Here is a 25,340-nt window from a genome sequence, read left to right as displayed (position 1 = left end):
AATCTCCTGTTCTACCACATCCCAAAGGTGTTCTACTGGATTCAGACCTGGAGACTGAGGAGGTCACTGAAGTTCACTGAACTCACTGTCATGTTCATGAAACCAGTTTGAGACTTTAGCTTTGTGACATGGAGCATTATCCTGCTGGAAGTATCCATTAGAAGATGGTAACCTGTGGCCATAAAGGGATGAACATGGTCAGCAACAACACTCAGATAGGTGGTGAGTCTGTGTTCACTGCAGCCTCAGGTTTCTGTTCTGACGTGGTCTGATGCTGTTGTAGCTCATCCACCTCACGGTTGGTGGTGTTGTTCATTCTGAGATGAGGCTCACCACAGTTGTACAGAGTGGTTATCTGAGTTACTGTAGCCTTTCTGTCAGCTCCAACCAGTCTGACCTCTGACCTCTGCTCACTGGATGATTTGGGTTAAAACTCTAGAGAGTGTTGTATGTGAAAATCTCAGGAGATCAGCAGAGACCAGTCTGTCTGACACCAACAATCATGCTGCAGTCAAAGTCACTCAGATCACATTTTCTCCATTCTTGTGTTTGATGTATGAAATGTGTGTTTGTTTCAACCAAAGCTTCTGACTTGTATCTGCCTGATTTATACACTGCACTGCTGCCATATGGTTAGCTGGTTGGATAAGGGCAAGAATGAGCAGATGGGTGTTCAGTCTAGAAGCACTGTGACACCAGAGCAGTCTGACAGAGTCACTACTGTGGCTCATAGTCTTGTTAAATTATAATGTTCTGCTCAGTCCATAATAGTGTTGGTATCATCACAGTTATGTCAAACTACAGCATACATAAACTAAGCATTATAATCGCAGAGATGGTAGGATTTGTTGCATGGCAGTTTTAGCTGGTTCTACCAGCTTCAGTATTTAAAAAAAAAAAACCGCAATGGCTTTATTTTGAAACTTCTGGACGGAAGTACTTCTGAACTCAGCTAGCTTGATAGCTAGCCTGCACAGCGAGTCTCCTTGCAGTCACTGATTAAACGGTTTTATGCAGGACTTTTCTCCTCCATCACTTCCTCCTCGTAGCAATGTGTTGGCAGGCAGGGAGGTGTGAAGAGCCCGGCTCTTCGCTCCTTCACGGTGCTCAGGAGCCATGGCGGAGCGGACAGTGAGGAGGAACCAGCGGCCGGAGCACAGCGGGTCCACAGCGGCGGCTCAGCCGAGGAACGATCCACTTTACCTGCAGCACGTCCACAACTACTACTGACGGAATACAATGGTGACGGCGAATAAAGTTTTCTCACATATTCAGCCGCTGTCACAGATGTCCGGTTCAACTTTTCTCTAACTGGCATTTTGCTAATCCCCCGTGGGATTATAGCGACGCAGAGTTTGTTTTGCTTTTCTTTTCTTCCTGGACGTCTGTCCTGTAAAGCCATCTGCCTCAGGCGTAAATCTGGCGCACTGTCCCGCAGTGGCTCATAGAGCGCCTCTTTAATATTTCAAAGCCGAATCAGTGGAGGTTAACATGGGGGCAAAGCAGAGCGGCCCGACTGCTAATCCAGCTGCCAACGGTCGGACCAGAGCCTACTCCGGCTCGGACCTGCCCTCCAGCACATCCAGCAGCAACGGCAGTAACGTTAGCCGGACTACAGCCGGGGGGGTGAGGTACCATGCGTACAGCGCGTCCGGAGCCTCCGGAGCCACGTCCAGCACCAGCCAGCACCTTGGAGCCAGGGCCAGGTCTGTGGGGGGCTCCGGAGGCTCCGGGACCAGACCCCAGTCCGGCATCAACATTCCAAACAGCAGCGGAGCCTACAGCTCCCCGGAGTCCGGGGGCAGCAGCCCGGAGGAGGCGGCGGGCAGAGGGCACGAAGGTCCCCGGCTGCTGATAGGATCGTTACCAGCACACCTCTCTCCTAATCTGTTCGGAGGTAAGAGGGCAGAGCTGACCCGGCTCAGGGGGTCACTGAACTGTAGTGACACTGACATGATGGGTCACCACAGTGTTTATAGAAATCTATTAAATAGTTTCATTGACTACGCAGAAACTTAGTTCTCAACAGTTTATCCAATCATTTCTTACACTTTAATGGTAAACAGCTGGTTTCAGATACTTATAATGAACAAACAGCTCAGTGAAGTGTTATTCAAATGAATGGACACGCCACATTCTATGAAATGAGCAGAAAATTGGTCATATGATGGCTGAACATAGATAGCGATCAGACACTTTCTGTCATCTGTCAGGCCACGTCTGAGACACATCAGCTCATTCAACGGGAAATAACCTTCACAGGAGCGAGTGTCTTAGGGAGGATTTTAGATTGTAGATGTCATGATCCCAAACCCACCTCAACATGAAACTGTGTATGAATGTTTAACTTGTTTAGATCTGTCATATTTAATCATGTCATTAACAGCAGAGGTACATTTTCTGTCAGTTTTATTTTCCAAAACCTGCTTCCAGAGACAGGAAATGAATATTGGCAAAAAGATGTTCAAATGTTTTCTTTTCATTTTTATTAATAGTTATAAAATTTAGTTACTAGTGGGCTTTGCCAGGAAAATATCTAGTATTATAAAGTTGTAAAATGTAAACTCCCCTCAGGTTGTTAAAACCTCAGCAATGATCACAGTTAAAACTGAGAACATGACCTCAGTGTCCTCAATCTAACTATAAGGCTCTGCAGCACTGTGGTTAGATGGGAGCCACTTGTATTGAGTAATGGTGAGTAATGGTGAAACTACTGCCAGATTAATTGATTAGGCAATTAACAGAAACTTTTGAGGACATTTTGATAGATTAATACAGTTGATCCACCAAACAGTTAATCAGAGAATAGAACAATTATTGACAAAATATTCAGTAATGAGAATAGTGATTAGTTTGAAGCCTAAGGCTGGGCATCCTTTGAAAACTCTCTACATTTTTTCAGAGGGTGACAATAGGATCTCTTCATTTCAGAACTATTACCAAAAGCAGACTTAAAAAGAGGACTTTTGAATGACACTGGATCTCTGAGACTGATATCAACATTTCATCAACAATGATAAATAATGCTATGGCTGTACTTGTTTTTAGTATAACATAATCAGATAATAGAGATCGTTAATAAGAACTGTGACCAGGATACTGAGTGGGACCTTTACAGTCAGTGCTCTCTGGTGGACAGACTCTAACGGTGACACTGTTTCTACGTGACCTAAAACTCAGTCCCCCTTTAGACACAGATCACACTGTACTGCTGTTAAGAGGACCAGAGTGAGGTTTCAGATAGGATGCTAGCATTCCACAGTCAGAGGCTTGGTGTGTAGCTCAGCAGCGTAGGCGTCAGTAGGCGTCTGTGCCATGCCAGCTTACACAGATTCCCTCTCCCTCTTACATTAGCTCAGCTCTGTGACTACCTATTTGTAATTTCTTGTTATCACCCGTCGTGTACACAGATACTGATCAACTAAACATATTTGCAGTAAGTTAGTAAGTCAGTTATCGGCTGATGTATCAGCTGATTTCTGGGTCTACAGTAGCTCTACTTTTTAAAATTTGAGCTGGGGAAATATAAATATACTTTGTTTAGATATTTAACAAAATATGCCAAACCTTTCCATGTACAGTACAGCAGCCCAAAGGTGGAATCATTCAATGACTCAAATCAGGAATGTCTGATCAAAAATAAGTAAACAAGCCTAAGAATCTGACATAGAAACTTTTGAAGATGATCTGTTGGTTCAAAACCAGACCCACAAGGATAAATCAAACACTGCTGTGCTGACAGAACCTACACAGGCAGTGATGGACATACTGTCCAGTCACACAGTAGCACCTGCTGGTTTTAATGACATTCATGTGTGACGCTGATGACTAATGTGTGTGAGTTGAGCCAAGTATCGTTAAAATAAACAGCGTCAGCTTCCATTGAATGTCTTCTTGTAGATTTCATTGATCCACCATGACAGCTGCACTGACTGTTTGAAGTCACCTGATCACTGAACATCTCTTAGTTTAGCTAAGATTGATCAAGTGAGTCAGCTGCTTGGATGTCATTACAAACTCTGCAGTAGCAACAGCAGGTGAGTAGTGGTTAAAGTTTGTGTGGCTGTGTACAGAGGTGAAGGTTTCGCCTCAAGTAGAGCAAAACCTCAGTGGTTGTTCTTTGTCTGATAGTTCCTTGTTGAAACTGACTCAAATGGTGGGAAACATTTAGCTCGCAGACAACAGACAAAAACCCTCTCAGTTCTTAGAAATACATGAAGAAGACCATAGGTTACTTTGAGATGAATTTAGTGTCACTTGCGAGGTGTTGGAGAGCAGGCAGCTGCAGGAAAAAACAACCCAGAGACACACTCTGTCTTTCTGTCACTTTGCACAGATTACAGCAGAATGGGAGTCACAGAAACATTTATCAGATCCCAGATGAATAAAATGCTATGTATGATTCTAATCTATTTAACTTTCACTGAATCACCAATAACGGCTGCTTAAACAATGTTCTTTGTAGTATGGTAATAAAACACTTTACTAAATTCACTCCAACTCATTCATATGCTGAAATAAAGAAAATGAAAACATCAGTCAGTTGTCAAAGTCACCTCACAATTACATGTATGCAGAGAGGAAAAGCAGGAATACAAGGCCCCGTATTTCCACTGTTGATTTGTTAGGTATAATTAGACTGTCAGAGCTTAATACCAGTTTGTACAGAGGAGTTCTCATGTTGTACCTGTTATAAAAGTTATGTTTTGTTAGTTCTGTCAGATTATTTGCAATGAATGTATTCAGTCTCTGTGGCCTCATAGCAGATATCTAACTGGCATTCATCGAGCAGTGCCGACTGCCCTCACACCAACTTCCTACCATCTTCACTCGTGTCACTGGATAATCACTGGACACAAGTTTGGAAGTAATACATACATTTATCATCCTCCCATGTGTCTGTCTCTTTATCTAGCCCAGCACTGACTTAATAGTGACTATTAACAGGTTTACATTATCATCAGTGAGAAGCAGGAAACAGACCATTTCTGGGAAGATCAACATGAAAGATTCCTTTAGTCTCACTGTTTATTACAGTGGTAGGTTATTCATGTCTGTGTGTTTGTAAGACAGATACTAAAACAAACACATGCACAGTATACACGTGCAGCAGGTTGTGCACACAGGTTGTCAATGTGAGTGTGAGTCAGCAGACAGGTGCCTAATAATTAACTCAACTCATTAAGTTTTCTTCCTCTATGGCTGCATGGATGAATCGGTTTCATGCACACACACATGCACACACACGTACATGTGCCAGCAGGCTGGGTGGTATTCTCTTCGTTAATGGTGTTGGCTCCTAATTTAAAGACTCCTCTAGTTGTCACAGTCTGATGGAAATACAACAGAACGGCTTCATCACATTCAACCCAACAACTAACTGAATGTTCAGTTTGTTCATTGAAGTGTACTGAACACTGAGGGAGTGTGAATTTATGAGAGAAATAGAGCTTTATCAAATTAATTCAACACAACAACTTGGTGAATGGAACAACAAGGCCTGTATCTCACTCTGTGTGTGTGTGTGTGTGTGTGTGTGTGTTTGATAAGGGGGAGACAGATGTGTATTTTTAGTGATGAGAAGAAGGTCTTTAAAATTACACATTTACCTGAAGCTAAAGTAAAATATGAGAGGGTAATCTAGGTAGGTAAGTTATAGAGTTGGCTGACATCCTGTTCTGGAAAAACTTATTTTCAGGGATCCTCTACGAGTTTCACAAAACAAAGCATTTGTGTCCAGCAGTGTCCATCCATCAGTGATCAGTGTCAGTCTTTGTATTTTCCTGTGTGTTGTCATACAGCAGCACTGTGTGTCTTGAATTGGCAGTAGCAGACAGTTGATGTTACTCCACTTGTTTCTGATGGCTCTGCTGCCACTTGGGTTGCAGCAGAAGGTGACTCTTTAGATGTGTTGTGTTTGTAGAGTAAAGGCATTTTTTTCATGTCAGTATATTTTTTCAGACTGTTTTTGTCATGAGTATTCTCACACAGAACTCTAATATAATGTGGCGAGAAAGCAATGTATTTTTATTTTATTTATCTGTTTATTTATTTTAAGGAGGTTGATTTTTCTGAGCGTTTGCACTGTGAATAAAGGCATCAACCAATCTCAGAGATTGCCATTGCTCTGGGTCAAAGGATCCTGGTAGTTAGTCCTCAGATGCGTTGCTAGCATCCCTAGCCTGACCTCAAACTGTTCCACCATCATCCTAAGATATATCCAGAACCAGCCATAGTATGATTTCTTTGCATCACACTGTAAGGCAGCGTTTTTTTACAAAGTCAGCACACATTCTCAGTTTAGTTGTGAAATTTGGGCGTATGGGCAACAGGGCAGCAATAGGTCAACCTGATAGGGAACTTTAAGAGTGCTCTCTGCTAGATGGTAAGGCAAACTACTGTGGTCTGTTGCACCTTCTGACAATTCTTTTCCACCAGATTAGCTCTGGGTCTGGAACTGGTTCCATTAAGAATTTTTGGAACCTTGGTGTTATCCAGTAAACCAGCACGATGAACAGAGAGCGAAAACCTGCAGATGTATTTCAAAATGAGGTGTGCAAAACTGCCACGGAACCTGTTCCATGTTGGTGAAAAAGGTGTATATAAATTTGATCAACTTTGCAGAGGTATTACACCTGACGTAATTTTTAGCTTGTTGTGTAGCTTTGCCTACAAGTGGCCAAAAAACCTGATTAATCCAACTTTAAACAGCAGGGAAGTTACTGAAGTTACTGGAAGACCAACATCAATAATAACCATTTAGTCTGTTGAGTGGTAACAGGTTAGCTTCACAGTTCAGTAAGTCAGGAATTGGCAGCAAGACAACTGAAAAGACACATACATCGCAAGTCTTATACATGAGCCTCCTGATAACAAAATGCTCAGTTATACACAAAAACCATATTCCTGGGAAGGTACACTGTGTCCTCAGACTGTCACTAAAGGGGTCTGGGCTGAACTCTGGATGTCTTTGAGTCCCTAGAATCAAACCTAACAATGAAACCCTGGGAAAGGTTACAAACTGGCTGAAGACTTTATTTCCTGCACAAGCAGGTCTGTGTGCACAGGAAGATAATGTCACAGTCCAAAGTCTGTAACCATTATGTGTGGGTTGTTTTTAGAATTTCCGTCCCTGTCTGACTGTAAGCTGTAAGCTCATAATGGAAATGCTTTCCTGCTGTCAGTGTGTTTGAATGAGCCCAGCTCCACATCACAGTGTCTGATAACAGCAGCGTAGTTGTACCAGTTGGACACAGCTGCAAATTCTAGCAAACTCTTTATTTCTTGGATGTGCTTGTAATGGACTGAGAAACAGGATTTAGGGACCTTTGAGGGACTGTTTATGTGAACAATCAACGATTCTCCATCTGCAGCTCATCTATTCTGCTCTTGTAATCCTTTTCCCTGCAAATAGTAATTATAGTTGGGTCAGAGTTGGGTCAACTTTAAATGTTCTACAGAGCTGTAGATTTTCTCAAGTGTATTTTGTACATGTCTCAAAGCAACAACTGCAACACCAGCTTTAATATTCATTTTGCAGGAATCTGTTATCTGAAAAATCTGTAAAGTTCCATGGAAGGAAACGTAACATGACAGCCAGTCACACCTCTGAAGTGTTGCTATCCTGCTCTGATTATTCAGTATCTTTTGAAAGTGAAGTAGCAACAGCGCGCAGTCAGCTCTCCGGACATAACACTGCATTATCTAACAGGCAGGTATTCATGAAGTTTGCTGAACACATTTGCGCCCCCATGATGACACATTTTGAATTTTAAGACCAACATTCCTCCCCTAGCACAAGAACAGCAGATTTATCAGTAACTTGGCAGTCAGGGTAAACTGAAGTGAAGCTGAGACGGTGAAGTAGTTCATGGTACGTCACTCTTTTAGTGGCATATGCAGATTCTGAGTGGTATACCACTGTTGACTATTGATATGTTTTTGATGATCTACAAGTACATGACATATAATCGTTCATTATGACTGTGTGTGTTACTTTACAAAACTGACTCACTTTAGCTTCAAGTGTGGCTATTCAGAATGGATTTCAAATGGTCAGACAACAATATTGTATGAACTAGTTCTGAGTGAGTCTACTCTCATCCTAATTCTGTGTATATCTGTTCTGAAAGGCTAAACTCAGGAGTGAGGCTAAAAACCTGCCTTCCTTGCCTCCTCCTTGCTACATTCCACTGCCCCCTTTAAAGACACAGTGAAATAAATCATTGCATAAAAAGGACATCAAATTTTGACATAATGTTTGAGAATTTTGAATTTGTGTATTTTTTGATAAAAATGAGCAGGAGGTTTTTACTCTTGAGATTCTCACAGAAGCTGGCTGATCAACCATTTGCAAGCTGAGGATGGATTTGTTGCTCGCCTTCTTTTCTGCAAAGAGCTAAAGCCAGATTGGAGCTGGCCAACAGCCTTCTGGGAAGACAGAGCACTGTCTGGCAGTTTTTTTTTTTTTTTACTGTTGCTGTCATTACTTATGAACAAGGACACAATGATCTGTAGTCTGCTCACTCTCTCTTACTGAGAACTATAATATTGCATCTTACTGGAGAAATATCCACAGGTCAGTGTGAGGTTTCAGGAGACCATGCACCAAAGAGCTGAGCCATGGTGGTGTTAGTGGCTGAGTCAGTCCAGGTTAGCTGAAATCTACCTTGATGAGATAAGCCACTGGCTACCTAACCTGCTCTCCTAATCTCTGCTGCTCAGCCCCTTCATTTGAATACTGCAGCAGATGTGTGATGCTGTTGCGCTGCATGGATGTAGCAGCTATGACATTACACAGGTTTCTGAAGAGATGCTTGAACAATCGTTGTGTGAAGTTGGCTTGACTCTCTGATTGTCTGTTGTGGAAGGTTACAAAAATTGTCAAACGCAGAGACTCCAATTCTGACACTGGGAGGGTGTGGAGCGAAGACATTTTAGATTCTGTTCTGACATGAAACAAGCGCTTTGTCTTAATGTGAGGTGACACCTTAAGGCTTAGTAGCTGCAGCTTCACTCTGGTTTTAGCCCAGTGAAATTAATTCTCCTGAAAGTTTGATACATTGCCCCCAAGAATAAAACCATTCATCACTGTGATCCTATTGAAACTGGTCAGTTTTGGCCGTGAAGTTTAATTGTTACAGTAAATGCTGATGTGATCACAACCTTGGTTACTGATTTTAGAAACTGCTCACTCCTCTGTGTGTAAGAAAGTAAGTCTACATAGAGAAGCAGACGTCTTTCTTTATTGGATCATTTTAAAAACTGCAGGAAGGGATTAGGAATGAGACAAAGACGTTGAGGTGACAGGTGCTTTCTGTAGTTTCTATGAGTAAACTCCTAAAGTCTAGTGACTCTACTAGTTTAACCATGTCATAGTAGTGTCTGGATAGTGTAGCTATTTCCAAAATGTACATTTTCTAGTAGCAAGCTCTTTTTCCACTAAGTAGTGAGGTAGCATGACCAAGCACTGCATATTTAATTGTTCCTTTGAAAAAAAAAAACTCCTAAATGATGCCTGTGGCTTCCTACACACATTCTGCTTTTCCTTGTCATCTTATTCAAACCAGCAGGCCGGTTTGAGCAAAGAGAAAGATAGCTGGGTAGGAGCTGATCACGTGCCAGGACCATACTCTCCTCCCCATTCTGTCAACCTCACACTGCAGGGCAGGCCAACCAATCAAACACTAAAAAAAAAACATCCTGCACATAAAGCTTTGAATCAATGTAATTTAAAGTACGAGTGTGTAGGATTTTGTGGCATCTAGCAGTGAGGTTGCAGATTGCAAATGAACCTCATCTGTCAGCCCTCTCTTTCCAAACATGAATCTATGGTGGAGTTCAGATGACGTGAAAGGCCCTCCAGTGTTAGGTTTGTTTATTCATGGAGGCACAACATTCTCCCTATGTAGATGTGTAGGGTTCATTCTAAACCAACACAAATGCAACACAAATTCTCTCAGTTTCAGGTGATAATATATGAAATCATAATTATCAATATTCAATTTTTGCCAATAAATTTCTATAGATCCTACACGCTGAGTGCACATGTAGAGAAAAAAGTGAAACCGAAAGTCGACTTCATCTGGTAAATGTGTAATATAATTGCATGCCATATTCATTTATTAGTCAGGTGTTTAGAACTACACTGCATACTATAATGAATGTTCATTCTATCACTAAACAGAACTTTTTCTCTGAGGGCAACAGAACTAGCTGTGGACAAAAAGTTGACATGTCATATCCTAATCAAATTGATAGGGGTAATATCTTAGCAAACAGACCATCTGATGAATTTAAGTCCAACATTCACTTCCTTTAAGGTCTGGTTTGTTCTCCAACTGCTCAGAAAAATATCTGGCATTTTACCCTGTGGGTGCTCTGTGTTTGTGACGTTTTTACTGTCTCAGATGGGTAAAATTTTATTTCACTGTAGAGCTTCACTCAGCACAGGCCTAATGTCTAGTTATCATGGATTACCCATGTCTGCTCACACTGATGCAAGTAAATGTATAATAAACAAATAACATTCATTTTGTCTGAAAAGTGAAAATATTCAACAGTGCAGGCCTAATTAGGCCTAAATAAATGTAGTTTGTTTTTGTTTTTTTATTTGAAAGTCTGGCCTCCACAGTGTCTGCAGAGGAAACCTCTGGCTACAAATGTGGTTGATGACCTCTAATATACAGTAATGGTAAATGTTAGAGAGAATGTGTGAGTGAGAATAATTTCTGAGAGCACAGTGTTGTGTGTACATATGATCTGTGATCTGATTAATTAGCTGCTTTCAGCTGTTTTATTGTGCTTTTCAGTCCAGACACTGTCAGGACAACCCTCTGCTGATAAGACCACACACACACAAACACACACAGTCAAAACACATGGTGGCAGATGACTAACAGAACACACCACCTGTCGGAACCTTTACTGTCACCGTTACTAACCTCAGTGGTGGGAGTGGAAACAATGGAAATCCCCCTAAAGCTCATAACTAAACTCATTCTTTTCAGTTGTGTTGCCTGCAGTTTTCAGACCTTTAAGTGGTGCTTTTTGCTAACTGGGAGAAGTTGTCAGTAAATTCCAGATATCTCCAATTCTGAGCTACAAGTTGGAGGCTGACACGGATGGTTTTTACCACTTAGGTGCTCATAAATACAGTCTGAATTGATGAGGCATAATTGCCAACCACAATGAACATCCCTACCCCTGTACAGTAAGAATTTAACAGAGTCGCTGTGAACAGCCTTGTGCTATCTTTGTACTGATTCTTGTACAAAATGGCTTCAGCTGGAATTTCTACATGTCACATGAAGAACTGACTCTTTAACTGAGAAAATGGAAAAGGAAAGCAGATCTGTGTAGATTGACTGTTCATGTGACTAAATAGTCAAGGCTACTTGACTCAGGTTTATTGAACTTGTTTTCTCAGCTTCAGTTAACTAGTTTTACATTTTAACAACTATTCAGAGTTCAGTTAACTCATATTTAAGGCGTCAGAAGCTGTGTTTCTAAATTGAATGCTTTACTTTGTGTTCAGAGTTATAATTATAAAGTTAGAAAATATGTCTACCAATGTGTCTAAAACACACTAACATGTTGTAGCGTGTTTTTTAATCCATACACAAGCAGGAATATAAAAACATCAACTGTGTGGTTGTAGGGGGAGTTACGTTTCTTGCAGGATGCCAGATACGGTCAGGTTTATTAAAGATCTTCATACAGGCTATTACTGTCACTGCCAAACCTTGCAACGTCAATGACAACGCTATGGAAACTTGCATACAGTTTACCACGAAACAGTGACAGCATGTAACACTTTGTGTTGTTTTTACATGTGTGTTTGTGTTTCACCTTAAACCGAGCGAGGCTAGCTGATTCCACTGATACTTGAGCACTGTATGCTTTGGAATTGATTCACAGGTCACTTTAGGTCACATTATTCATTTTTTACTGTTATTTTTTTAGGGAGGTGACCGTGTTGGATTACAGTGGAAGGTGATATTTTCTAGATCACCTTAGATCACTGTGGACCTGAATGGGATATTTTGGTCTTTCCACTGTTGCCTCCTGGTGCTCTCTGGTTGTGTGTGATGCTAATATTTACTGATGGAACAATGGAGACACAGAGGACTGACCTAAGCAGAAAGCAGTGTTATATTAGCTTGACAGGAGGAAGGCCTCTCATCATTTACCCTGCTTAAACCCCAGCTGAAAAGCACATTTATTTATACTCCTGTTGTTGACCTCTTTAGCCCCCTGCCTCCTATTCCTTCTCTCTGCTTCCTTTTCTTGCTCTCTCCAAGTCCCTTGAAATGCAGGTACCAGTCATATGAATTATACATGCACGAAGAGGCCAACTGTTTCTCAGCTCAGCTATCCATACAATGACCCTAGTCGCAGTCCTAAAGAATGCCAAAACAATAATTCATTGAAACTACCTAAAAATATTCCTGGTGTTGACATTTTTTATCTTTCCTTCTGTCTGTGCTCTTCCTGGATAATAAACTCAGTTTCCTCTTCAGCAGAGGGTCTGAATGTTGTCCTCATTCACCAGACTGACTGCACACGTGGCACAGAAGAGCACTGCAGAGAGAGAAGGAGAGGAGGTGATTTGGTCAGTCACGATTGATGTCTGCCTTCTGAAACACCTATCTTTTCCTTTCCCCAGACAGTGTTCAACTTGAGAACTTCCCTGCCTTTGCAGAAAATAAAGTGAAGATTAAAGTGATTCTAAGTGCTCGTTTTGTGCACATGCTTGTGGGTGTGTGTGTGTGTGTGTGATGCACTGAGCTAAGGGAGTGGTGTGCATCCAGGCAGGTCAGTGATCAATGAGCTGATCAATAAAATGATGATTCATAAATCCCATTTCATAGCATGGAGTCTGGGATGTGCTGATTCAGGGGTTGCAGGAGAGCTGAGATAAATACAGTAGATAATGAATACAGTACCCTGGGATGCTCTCCAAGCAGCAGATCTGATGGGGAGCAGTCATATTGTGCATATAGAGTGAAAACCAAAGAATTCTGGTTAATGCGTAACACGTTTAAGCTTTGGCCAAGTAGCTGTTGCCTAGATTTCAGCTTGTTCAGGAGGACTTTAAGTGTCACACTGGTCTTTGCCAGCACAGAGAACACAGTAAAGGAGAAAAGAACTGATTTGAGCTTTTACTTTACTCTGTTCTTGGCTTTTATCCCACAGACATTCAAGTTCACTTTGTGCCATATTTACCCTTAGGCACACTGATGCAAATGTAGAGCTAAACACATACTACTGCCATACATGAGGACATGCGTAAGCTGCATGTGAGGACAGTGTTCATCCACATCAGGATAAAGTGCAAGGCATTTTCTGCCCAGTCACTGCCGTATTGTGCAGTGCAACTCTACTGAATGTGCATCATATTGTGCAGGCCACTGCAAGTCAGAAACATAGAAATGCTTGAGTTTACTCACATTGACTCAGGGAGGTTTTGATTGTATTTGATTTTTTTTTTTTTTTTGCTATTTTGCCCCTTGTTTTTATGTAAGGGACATTGACACAATACTTTGTACTCAGTGTTTCTGAAGGTGTGTTGATTTTACTAAATATAAAAAGGTATTTAATATCTATAAGATTACTAATCTGAATAACCTATGTTTTGTTAGTAGTGGACCCCAGCAAAGCACAGTGGCATTCTGAGAGGTCCTTTACATAAAAATTTCATAAGCCTTGGTCCAGTTTGTATTTTCCTAAGTCTCCATCTGTGTATACAATGTCCTTTTCCCCAACTACTTACTCCAGCTCCTTCTCCACCTTCCTCTGTCTGGGGATTCCCTGGCACTGCCAGGCCAGCTGACTGACGTAGTCCCTCCACTGTATCCCAGGTTGATAAGTGGAATTTACTCCACGGTCAGATTAATAAATTGGTTTTTGGCATGCAACCTGTGGCAGATGGACTTAAGTAGATAGACATTTTCTGTGTCATCACTGTTTTTAAACAGCTGAATTAAATCATTATACGGAACCAGCGGTTCGTCTTTAAGTCGGTGTACCTCCAGTCGTATAGACGATGACATTGACTGTTCACTGTCAGTAGCTGTCATACTTGGATGTGGGATGTGACAAGAGCGACTATAAAATGGCATTTCCCAGGAGATGATCTGCTTGACAGTGTCATATTTTGCACCTTCCTTGTTAGAATAACGATTTGTCAGCGGTGTGTACTGCCATGCAACGTTTGTTGTAACAGGAAAATTCTCTGCCTTTTTAAAATTCATCTGATCTTCTGTATGACCTCCAAGGATTTTGCCTGTACACCACACTAAATGCAGTGAGCTTCATACACATATATAGCCCATGTTGATATATGCATGTGCATAAACTCACTTTTTGGTCTCCTTCTCATGGTCCATAATACACAACAATTCATAGTGATGAAATTTTTCAGAGCTACACTGACTGGCATTACATTGCATTCTTTGTACATCTAGTCACGATGGAGCACCACATATTATTACACAACAAACTAATAAACAATCTTTAGATTATGCATGCTCTCAATGAGGCTTGATATGAGGTGTGGAACTCTTTCTAAACTTTTTATTTGGCCGTACGTTGAAATAACTTAGTCGCTTAATTTTTCATCCACTGTGACACATAAGGTCACTCATCCCTGTCCTATCCTACATGTTGAGTTCATCTTGGCAGCTTGTTCATCACAGTTCTGTGCCAGGTCATTTTTGGTCTTCCAGGTTTTCATTTGCCTGAAGGAACTCGAGGAGAGCTGGTCCATTATTCATCACTTGATATCAGTCAAGCCAGTTCACTGATTACCTCTTATTCTTGGGATATCATGGTGATATTTCATTATATTGCTGAGACCTTGCGATGTTTGAACTCATTTGCTCCCCTGGTTTCCAGCAGGCTTTCACCACAGGTGACGGTACAGTTATTTCAGAGTTCTCTTGAGGGAATCTGTTGAAGGCTTGGATGATATGTGGCTTTTACCCGTAGGTTTGAATGCTCTCGTTGTAATTCACTTTAGACAAAAGCGTCTGAAAGTAATGTAATTAATTGTTGTGAACAGAGCACCACAGAGCCCATGATGCACAGTTTCAACTAAGTCCTTCACCTAGAGAGCCATTGTGATGTCTTTCATTTTAGACCAGTTCAAGCTCCTGTCAGGGCTGCAAGCTTCTCCACCACTACAAGGTAACTGCAGGAGAACAATATGTAATGTATGATGATATTACATTACTCTTGAGTGAAAGTCTGGTGACTAAAAGATCTTGTGTTTTTAAATATAAGAAATGAACCTCGTGTACAGGAAAATGAAAAAGTACCTGTAATTTTAATGGGTTTTGAAAGAAGTGGTCAGACAGTTTCCTCAAACTGATATTTTGAGACTTTCTTTAACGTTGTCATGTGAAACCAAAAGCAGAAAGGATGCAGCCCTCTCCCCGAGCAAAGAAAGAGATATTTTTGTCCATCAACATGTTTTATTCCCACACTTTTATCAGAGCATAGTGGTGGTGATTTGTTCTTGCACTTTGATAATTTTCTCATTGTTTCATCAGCCAAACATTTCCACCTTTCTCCACTGTTGTTTTGGGAATTTAAGACTTTGAGCATTTGTGCCTTGACACAACAGGTGATCCAGATCATGCCACCTACTTGTCCTAAGTCACTATTTGTTTACATGAATTCTGTGGATATGAAGCCCCTCACAGTAGCACTTCAGCTGGAACTTGAAAGATATACATTGCTCCAGGGTTATGAATAACTCTTATGTCTTATGCTTACATAGTCCAGCTTGTGTGAGTGAAGATAGGGGAAATATACTAGCCAGAGTTTTTATGCTACCAAGAACAGGTATAACCTCAGACATGCATGAGGACACACACGGCAATTTAATTTCCTGGAGAGAGCATCACATACAGCTGACTGGATGAGTCATCACAGCCTCAGTGTTCAGCTTTGGCTTTTAGCATTTTTCAGAATGACTTGTGGAGTCATGCAGAGCTGGAATTCATCCTTGTCTCGCTTTCAAATGAATACACCTAGACTTCACATTCCTAATTGTCAGCAGATGGCCAGGAGATGTTGAGAGATGGCATGCTCTGTGTGCATGTGCGTGTTATGATTCTCTAAAATAGGTCAGACAAGCAGCGGAGAGCCTGCTTCTGACTGCGCTAATCTATTTATTCCATCAGTATCACAGCATGTGGACAGATTTTACCATTTTAGAAAGCTCCACACACACACACACCATATACACACTTACACTCCTCTATCACCTGCCAGTGATATGTGACATTATCCCCCCTGCTGCAGAGCTGTTATGCTAACAGATGATGGATGAGGGCTTCTATGAAGGTAATCTGTGACAAAGGTCACTGTGATGTCAGTGGAAATGAGAGATTTGTGCTGATGTCTGAGACTGTGACATAATGTGTGTGTGTGTGTGTGTGTGTGTGTGTGTGTGTGTGTGTGTGTATATATATATATATATATATATATATATATATATATATATATACACAGTATATATAAATGTGAGGGGAAATTGAAACATAGGGATAATTACAACCACAGCTGTAACTGGGAGCATTTTTATAATTATCTGTGACTTTTCATATAAATTAGTCTGCGTAGGTATTCTAATACTAAATGATATACAGCAGTAGTGATTCAGCCCATAGCCAGATAGCAGCATCTGTTTCTAACTGATGTCAGCTCTTTTCAAATCAACACTTCAATAAATTAAAAAAGGAGGATCTTTGTAGTTTGATTTCTGTTATCTGTTTAGTGATAATGGTTAATGTGTGTGTGTGTCTGTGTGTGTGTGTGTGTGTGTGTGTGTGTGTGTGTGTGTATACACACACACACACACACACACACACACACACACACACACACACACACACATAATTTCAAGAAATGTAGAATTTAGTAGCAGTGTGATCCAATTAAACTGTAAGTAATGATAATAATAATAATGAGAATCTGTATTTGTGGAACGCTTCAAAACCAAGTTACAACAAAGCAACTAAAACGCCACAGTAATAAAAGCTGCACTGATGAATATTATAAATGAACAGTAGATGAAATGACCATATGCAAATGCATGCTAAATAGTGCTAACATCTTTCAATTTTCAGCTTCATTGTTTTTGTTTAATATCCTGACAACACACACGGTAGCCAGACTCAGTCTGAGAGCAGCTGGTGAAGATACTGGAGCGTTTAGCAGCCTAAGACCCAGAGATGTTTCTCAGGAGTTGGTGGAGACCACAGTTGGTAGTCCTTAGTCAATGGTGTTGTACTGGACTGGACTGGACTTCATTAAATTGAAATATTTTCATTCCCTTTCTTTATGTCATATCTGTAAATGGCACCTCTCACACAATAATAAAGGGCAGGGTTGAGGCAGAAATCTTTGGCAAGTTACTCTCAGGAAGCAGTTTCTGTGAGAATAACGAGTCGACTTGAACTGACAGAGAGGACCAGGAAACAGTCATAAATAGTGTGGCAGCTGTAGTCAGAATGATCCAAGGCAGGTGGAGCTGAGGCAGGGCAGGATTTTGTGGTGCAGATGGACCAGCCATGACAGTATGTATGGAATCAAACCTCTGCGTAGGTCTGGGGTGAATACCAAGTGTCAAGTTGATGTTTCCTTCACTGGTAGTGACAGGTTTGTTGGGTATAAATCCAGGATTTGGTAAGTGAGCAGTGCTATTTAATTTGTCTGGATAGAAGAAGATCACAGAGATCACAGGAAATGAAGTGTCCTGAAGAGAGAGAGAGAGGAACATGAACTTGAGAACTGGCAATCACCACTTTAAATCACTGGATACTTTGATTGGACATGTGATGTGTTCCACATTTAACACCCCTTTTTTGTTTGTGTGTTTTCCTTTCTTTCTTCCAGGCTTCAAGTGCCCTGTGTGCTCCAAGTTTGTGTCCTCAGATGAGATGGATCTTCACCTGGTCTTGTGTTTAACCAAACCCAGAGTGACATACAACGGTAAGACTGGCCATACCTTTTTAACTCACTTTACGAGCAGTAATATAAACAGAGAGAAATGATAATAAAGGACACAGATATGTTAAATAATGGAAAATTCTGAAAAACAAACTAAAATGACATTATCCTAGAGATAATCACTATTTCGTAAAAGATCTGGGACCTTGTACTCCATCCATCCATCTTGTGAGATTTTTTTCAAATTTGGTACAAAAAACTTGAGGATGAACTAAGTGGATTTTGGAGGTCAAAGGTCAAAGTCACTGTCTATCCCATTTTTCTGAACATGATACATCAGGAACACCTAGAGGGGTGTCAAGGTCACTGTGACTTCACTGTAACTTCACAAAAGATGTTTTGCACCGTAACTCAACAATTCATAGACTAATTATGGCAAAATGTCACACTAATTTCTAGTAGGATAAAAAGGTAAGCTTCAGCTTCATTGACATCATAATGCTCTGCAGTACATTCTGGTCATTATTCAACACCATAACTCAGAAGCAGAGCGGGAGATTGTGACCATATTTCACATTTGGTTGGGTACTGAATCGGTCAGACTAATCTTTACCACATACTGTAGATTATATGAGTCTGGACAGACATGGATGTAAACAGAAACTTGACTGGTCAGCGGAGTCAGGTGTTACTGCCCTCTCATCTTTCATCATGCCCTCTTAAATTAGCGAGCTCAACAACTGCTAACAGATTCTGCAATAATAGCTCCTGTTAGTAAAAGAACATTTAGCCAGTTAGCTCCTGTTAACTAGAGCAGCAATAGTGTCAAAATGAAATCTGAATTAACTATCCAGCTGTAGCTGTCAGTAAACACAGACACAGAAACCAACATCTCCTTTTATTTAGCCTTCATGCCTAGGTGGCATGAAATAAAAATGTAACTGGGACAAATACCAGAATGAAATCACAAGATTCTCATTAGAAGGATCATTTTTGAAATAAAATGTATATCCAATACTCATAAAATGAATAATTAATAATAAATACCAGACTTAACCGTTAAGCACATTTATTACACATGATTATTATTGTTGTCAACAACAACAGAGGTCCAGTAAGCTGGTCACTGGGACATTCCTATTGGCCATACCGGAGGGTAGGGACAGATGATCTATATGGTTGTTTAGGTTTGAGGACAGACAGTATGTCATCAGCCAGGGGTGGTTTGGCTCTGATCTGTCTCCTAGCTGAGATACTTTCTTCAGGTGAAAGTATATACTGCTCATGTTGCAGCCATGTGTCTGTGCATACATGTTGGTAGAAAGCAAGTACATCATGAGCTTAACCACTGGCAGTGGTTTGAATCTGGTTTGAATCAGACTTCTGGGGATTCTGTTTGTTTTAGGATCATTTGTTACAAATCACCTCATCCTGTGTCTCTGTCTCAGCATGGATGACCTACTTCTCCTCCCACTGTCTCTGTAGATGTTTAGCAACCTTTTTCTTGACTGGAAGCCATCAAAGAAAATGAACACACAGTACAGTAGACAACAGCATCTCTGGTGTGTTCATCTCATGTCTTTGTTTGAGAAAATGTATGTTTCTGGAGAAAGTTTAGTTCCTCTTTGAGTTAGCTCACTTCCTGTTCAGCTGGGACAGATTCCGCTCTGTCTTCCTGTCCGTCAGTCACATGATGTTCCTCGTCTGATCAGTTCCCTACAGTATGGAGACCACAAGTCAGCAAACAACTAAAAGTGCAAAACACTGACGCTGAGCTACTGCTTCTTAGATTGTCTGACAGATTTGAAATCTAGAGGTAGTGTACACTAAGAAATGTGGTATAGGTGTGTGTGTGTGTGTGTTTAGTTTTCTGTAGGCCATGTCAGTTGTGAAATCTCTCGCCCTCAGCTGCTTTCTCTGTTACTTTGTGTCTTGGAATGGCAAGTGGCCAGTTTGGACACTTCCACTGTCTCCAGAGGAAGAATTCAAATGTTTTCGCTAAGGCCCAGTCCTAACAAACTCCAAAGCTAATAACGGATTTTTATTAAGACATACCATAATATGTCTTGAGAACATTCATTCTCCCCAGAGGATTAATCCTCTCCACTCCTGGCACTCCCTCAGCATTCCTGTAGCACCACCCCTACTTTGAATCATTCTTCTCTTCATGACATTTGCTGTTGATAGTAATTGTCCCACGTGGTTTAATCTAAGACCCTATTTCCTATTATCTGAGTATTGAAATCTGATCTGTATTAACAGACATTCTTGTTATCTGGATTCTGCCTGCATTGTTTGGATTTCAGTATGCAAATTATGTAGTTGGGGCTGGTAGCATGGCTCAGGTGAGGAGGGGGTCAGCTGTAGATTTTAGCATGTAGTAGTAGCATGAAATAGCTGCATGAGGTGGAGTCAAATGATCTCTCAACCTTTTTTCCTGAATAATGTGCTGACGTCTTGACGTTTCCACCAGAAGCATAAACAGGCTACGCTTTTCACTTGAATTCTGGAGCATGACTTTTGCCTCATGAACAGGTTGGCTTTTACTGAAGTATCTCAACATATCTCAACAACTGTAAAGATTGCCATTACATTTGGTGCACATATCCATAGTGTACAGAGCTATGTGACGTTGATGATGCTCTGACTTTTAATGTAGCATCACCAGCAGGCCAAAGCTTTTGCTTATCCTGTGAGATACCTTTGTACAGACAAAACTTTGTACAGACATTCATAGTTCTCAGAGGATGAATCCTATGAATACACACTCTTACTTAGACACACTGAGGATCTATAATCAGCATACTGTTGCGTTGGACAGAAACCTTGTATCTACATATTTTGTCATTTTCTTTTTTTCATGAATCAGTGCTATTGTGGTCTGTGGATTTAACAAATATTTAACTGATGAAAATATTAGCAAGATATTCTAACTAAATCTGGTGGTGTTCATTTATTTCTTTTTTTCATTTCCTGAAAGGTAATGGTTTTTAACATACAAGGCTTTTTCCCGACAACAAAAAAATTATGCTTCTCTCAGTTATTTGCTTTCAGCCATCCATGGACAGCCATCTACTATAATACACACACTGAAACCAGCATGTGCAATATATGAATAGTCGAATCATTTGTGAACAACATCACATGTTTCCTCTTGATAAATATGATTTTATATGTTAGTCAGGTATTGTTCTAATTTGTCAGAACAGATACAGTATATAAACGACTTCATACAAAGACCATCTGTCCCCTACATAATTTGATGATTGATGTAACCATTTTTTCTGTTGCGATGACTCTGTACAGCAGAAAGAGGAAATGATATAAGGTGAAAATTCCCCCAGACTTCATGTCAATACAACCTGTGGAAATACACACACACACACACAAACCTGGTCTCTAAATATATCCACCACTGGTTCATGACACAGATGCACATGAACATCACAGCTCCTCCTGTCTATGTGTCCGTCCACAGAACAGCATTATAGTGCCTGAGATTTTTCATGACCTCATTTCTGATTTATAACCTGCTGTGAACCAGACTGATGACACTGTCAGAGCCAAGTTGTACGTTCTATTTCACACCATAGACAGAGAAACTAGAGGTCAACCTGCTGCAGTTAAAGCTGCTCTTCAAAGCATCTCTGTGATCCTGATTCTTCCTGTTGGTGTCTTCACACAAGTCAAACATCAGCAAAGTGTTTTTACCTGTTGATTTTTTATTACTGCTGCAAAAAGGAACCAGTATCAATATCTTTAGGCCGAATGCACAGATACATGATAATCTGTGACTATATTTGATAGTAAGTTTGACCATTTCCAGTAAAAGCCAGAACGTCTTAAATTGGATTTACACTATAATGGGGCAGTAAAACTGAGGCAGGAGAGGAAGTGAAACTCAGTTATACATCAGGCTTTTAAAAACAAAGTGACTATTAAACAATCAAATGACAAAATAGACTATACACATGTTGGTGGATCTCCATTATATGAGTAGTAGTGGATGCTGACTAGCTGATATAAAACAATAGGTGGTTAACTGTGTGTAAAGCCCATTGATTATTCAGTCAGCAGAAAGCCACTATTTCAATAATCAGTTTATCATTTGAGTCGTGATGAAACTGCCACACATCTGCTTGGGTCTACTCCTCTACTGTGAAGATTTTCTCTTTTTCTTTGTTTTTATATCACAGCAAATATTCTTTGCTCTTGGACTGTTATCAGTCTGCATTGGACAAAACAAGACATTTGAATGTCATGTCACCATTTTCTGATTAACTAATCAAAAATAATTGGCCGAGCAATCATTAAAGTCATTAGTTAGAGCCCTTATACACCCAAAAAACTGCTTAGAAAGTATCCCACATTATTCTGTCCACTAATTTTTTATTAACATTTTAAAGTTTATGAAGAAGAAATCCCATGTCTAAAATTCTATGACAAACTCAGTACGCAGTCAAATGTGCAACAATGCAACCATTGAGAAGTTATACATCTATACAGCTGAATGCAAAGGTTTGCCACCACTTGCCAAATTCCATATTCTGTTGATTTATTCATTGAAAAGTGGTCGATCCAAACTCTACAGCAAACAGACACAAACAATGAACATTTCATCAAATATTAACACACTGCTGTATTCAGAAAAGACTTAAACAGTGATTGTGGTAAAAAGTTTATGGCTCCTACTAAGTCAGTACGTAGCACCCACCCACACCCTTTGTACATACACTTTGTGTAGCACTTAAGAGTCTTTCTATTCTTGATTTCAGCCTTCAACTTCTGAGATATTTTAGGCTGTCCTTCACATACAGCAGTTTAAGATCTACCCAGTGATGTTCCTGTCAGGGGACTGTGGAGGCCATTCCAAAATCAGCTTGTGTTTCTTGAAGTAGTTCATGGCAGATTTTTGGATCATTGTGCTATTGTAGAAGCCAGCCTCTTTTTACTTTCACTTTCCTGACTAACTGCAGGACATCTGCCTCCGGAATCTGCTGACACTCAGTGGAATCCATTCTTCCCTCTGTGCCACAAAGCAGAATATTTCCAACCCTATACTTAGTAGCTGACAAGGTGTTCTTCACATCAAACGCTGCTCCTTTTTTTCTCCAAACACAACTTGTGGTCAAAAAGCTCAGTGTATGTTCATCTGTCCACAGCACTTTTTCCAAAACAGCTCCGGCTTATCCAAATGTTGCTGTGTACACTTCCCCTCACTTCAGGACATGAACTGTGTCAGGTCGCCCCTGTGAATGTGTGAATGTTGTACAGAGATCTGTCTGTATTTTCGTTATTTAATACGTAACCACAATCAAGTGCAGAGTAAATAAAGTTGAGTTTCGGTTTAGCATTGTTTCTATGCTCATTCACTCTCTCTCTCGTGCTGGGAGACAGCAACTCAACCAAACATACGTGATTTGTGAACATGCAAGTGAATCCACAAACAGACAAATGAGACCCTGTATCTTACTGTATCTTTCAGTGTGCATGCTGATGCAGAACAGTCATCTCTGGAAACTGAAACAAACATTTGGCAACAAGACAAAATGTATCAAACAGTGTCTCTGTGTCTGACTGTGTGAATGACTGACCGACACTGTCAGTACTTAAAAGATGTTTCCCCTCAGCTGAGCTGGATGTCATGTGCTGCAGCCCATAATAACTGGCTTTTCCAGGCCTATGTGGGTTAATCCACTGTTACATAAGGCTAGTCCTAATGACTGTGTGTTTTGCTGCAGGTGATGGGTTTAATGGTGCACATGCTGACTTCCACTTCCCGGTCCAATGCTATGCATAGCAGGACTAAATGAAACACACACACACACTTTTAACATGCAGACTGTATACAGGCAGAGGTAAAGTTTTCCTTGTGGCAGTTTAACCCATAGTAAAGAACTGTATAGTAACACTGATATTAAAATATTTTAGAGTCGGTTAACAAATGAATGATGCCTTCAGGGATCTTTTGGAAATACCAGAATTACAATCCTGAGCACTAGTGCAGTGGTGAAGACATACTGGATTTTCTATGATCTTCTGATACAACCATCTACCTGCAGCTTGTTTATATGTACAATACTGTGTCAGTAGTATATATACTGCACAAACATAATGCATACACAGGCATTTATGTAAGTATATTGTTTATATTACTCATACTTCTACCTATAAATAGTTGTTAGAAATAGTAGACACATCAAGGCTAGCAGAGTTGTATTAGTCTATTTCAGGTTTCTCTTGCACAAATACAGCACAGTTCTCGTACAAATTGTAATGCCCACACTGAATTGTATATAGTGCTACTGCAACATGTGAATTTTATTATCAGGATGTATCGATCATCATATATGCAATTATGATTAAAAATCTGATTTCCATTTCAATTATTCAACAAAGAAGCAGTGTCTTCATGTAATGTAACGGACACATGGAATTTTGCTCTGTATTTTTGTGTGTGTGTGTGTGTGTGTGTGTTTTTATTAAATACTGTATGTGGTGTTGGTTGAGGATATGCATTGTACATGAATATGTAAGTCTCTTATGATGGCTTCAGGGCCCAGCTATAGATCCATCAGTTTTATTTAAGTTTGCTGGCAATATTCATGGTCACCAGAGGGAAAAGCCCTTTCTATAATAATAATAATAATAATAATAATAAACCACGATCTTTCCTCTAGCACCACCCTCAGGACAAACTGAGAACTTTGCACTTTGCAAAGATATGATGGTCTAGTGGGAAGATTACTTTCAACTTTGCTTCCATTAAAGAGTTTTGATTGTAATGACCTTTAGGACTTTCCTCAAACTCAGCCCTCAACACAAATATTATATTTCAAGTAGGAATTCACACACATAAGTGTTTTTTACAGAACCCCTTGTGTTATGAAGGGTCCTATAATTCTTATTTTGCCTGTGATGTGGTGTGTGTGTTGTCTAACAGAGGACGTCCTCACTAAGGATGCAGGAGAATGTGCGATCTGCCTGGAGGAGCTGGTACAGGGAGACACCATTGCTCGCCTCCCCTGCCTCTGCATCTACCACAAAGGGTAGGAAGCTGTGTTTAGGAAGATGCTGCATCATTTCATTTCTTTTATGACAAACAGGTACTTGAGCTGAATTTGTATCAGGTTTACAATGATTTGTTTAGAACTGTTATGTTATACGGCTAAACATGAATATATTTACACATTATGACTGAAATTCTGATGTTAAGGAACTTGTTGAATGTGTTTAAGGTCCTATTACTGACTCATCTTGCTCAGCTCAAACATGGGTAAGCACCATACTGGTTCATTTGATGGGTCAGAGGAACAGATGACTTTCAACACTAAAACAGCGTCATCAGCAACTGGCTGTGTGTTGGCCAAATAAATACA

General features: G+C 40.4%; 1 protein-coding gene across 2 annotated transcripts in view; it reads left to right on the top strand.

Annotated features, from left to right (window-relative positions):
- The first annotated feature begins 972 nt into the window (after positions 1–972).
- znrf2b (zinc and ring finger 2b) overlaps positions 973–25,340 on the top strand; it is a 30,946-nt gene continuing 6,578 nt past the window's right edge. The window contains exons 1-3 of one of the 2 annotated variants that reach the window (XR_007814742.1): positions 973–1,897; positions 17,908–18,003; positions 24,905–25,067. Coding sequence is in view for 1 of the 2 variants with exons in the window: in XM_018665662.2 (XP_018521178.1) it covers positions 1,492–1,897; positions 17,908–18,003; positions 24,905–25,010 (608 nt within the window). In the remaining variant the exon portion in view is untranslated. The remainder of the gene's footprint in view (positions 1,898–17,907; positions 18,004–24,904; positions 25,068–25,340) is intronic. The other variant, XM_018665662.2, reaches the window with a different exon arrangement.

The sequence above is a fragment of the Lates calcarifer genome, linkage group LG15 (genome assembly GCF_001640805.2).
Source record: "Lates calcarifer isolate ASB-BC8 linkage group LG15, TLL_Latcal_v3, whole genome shotgun sequence".
Lineage (NCBI taxonomy): Eukaryota > Metazoa > Chordata > Actinopteri > Centropomidae > Lates > Lates calcarifer.
Note: the sequence above shows the minus strand (reverse complement) of the source record. Positions and strands in the feature narration are given on the sequence as shown.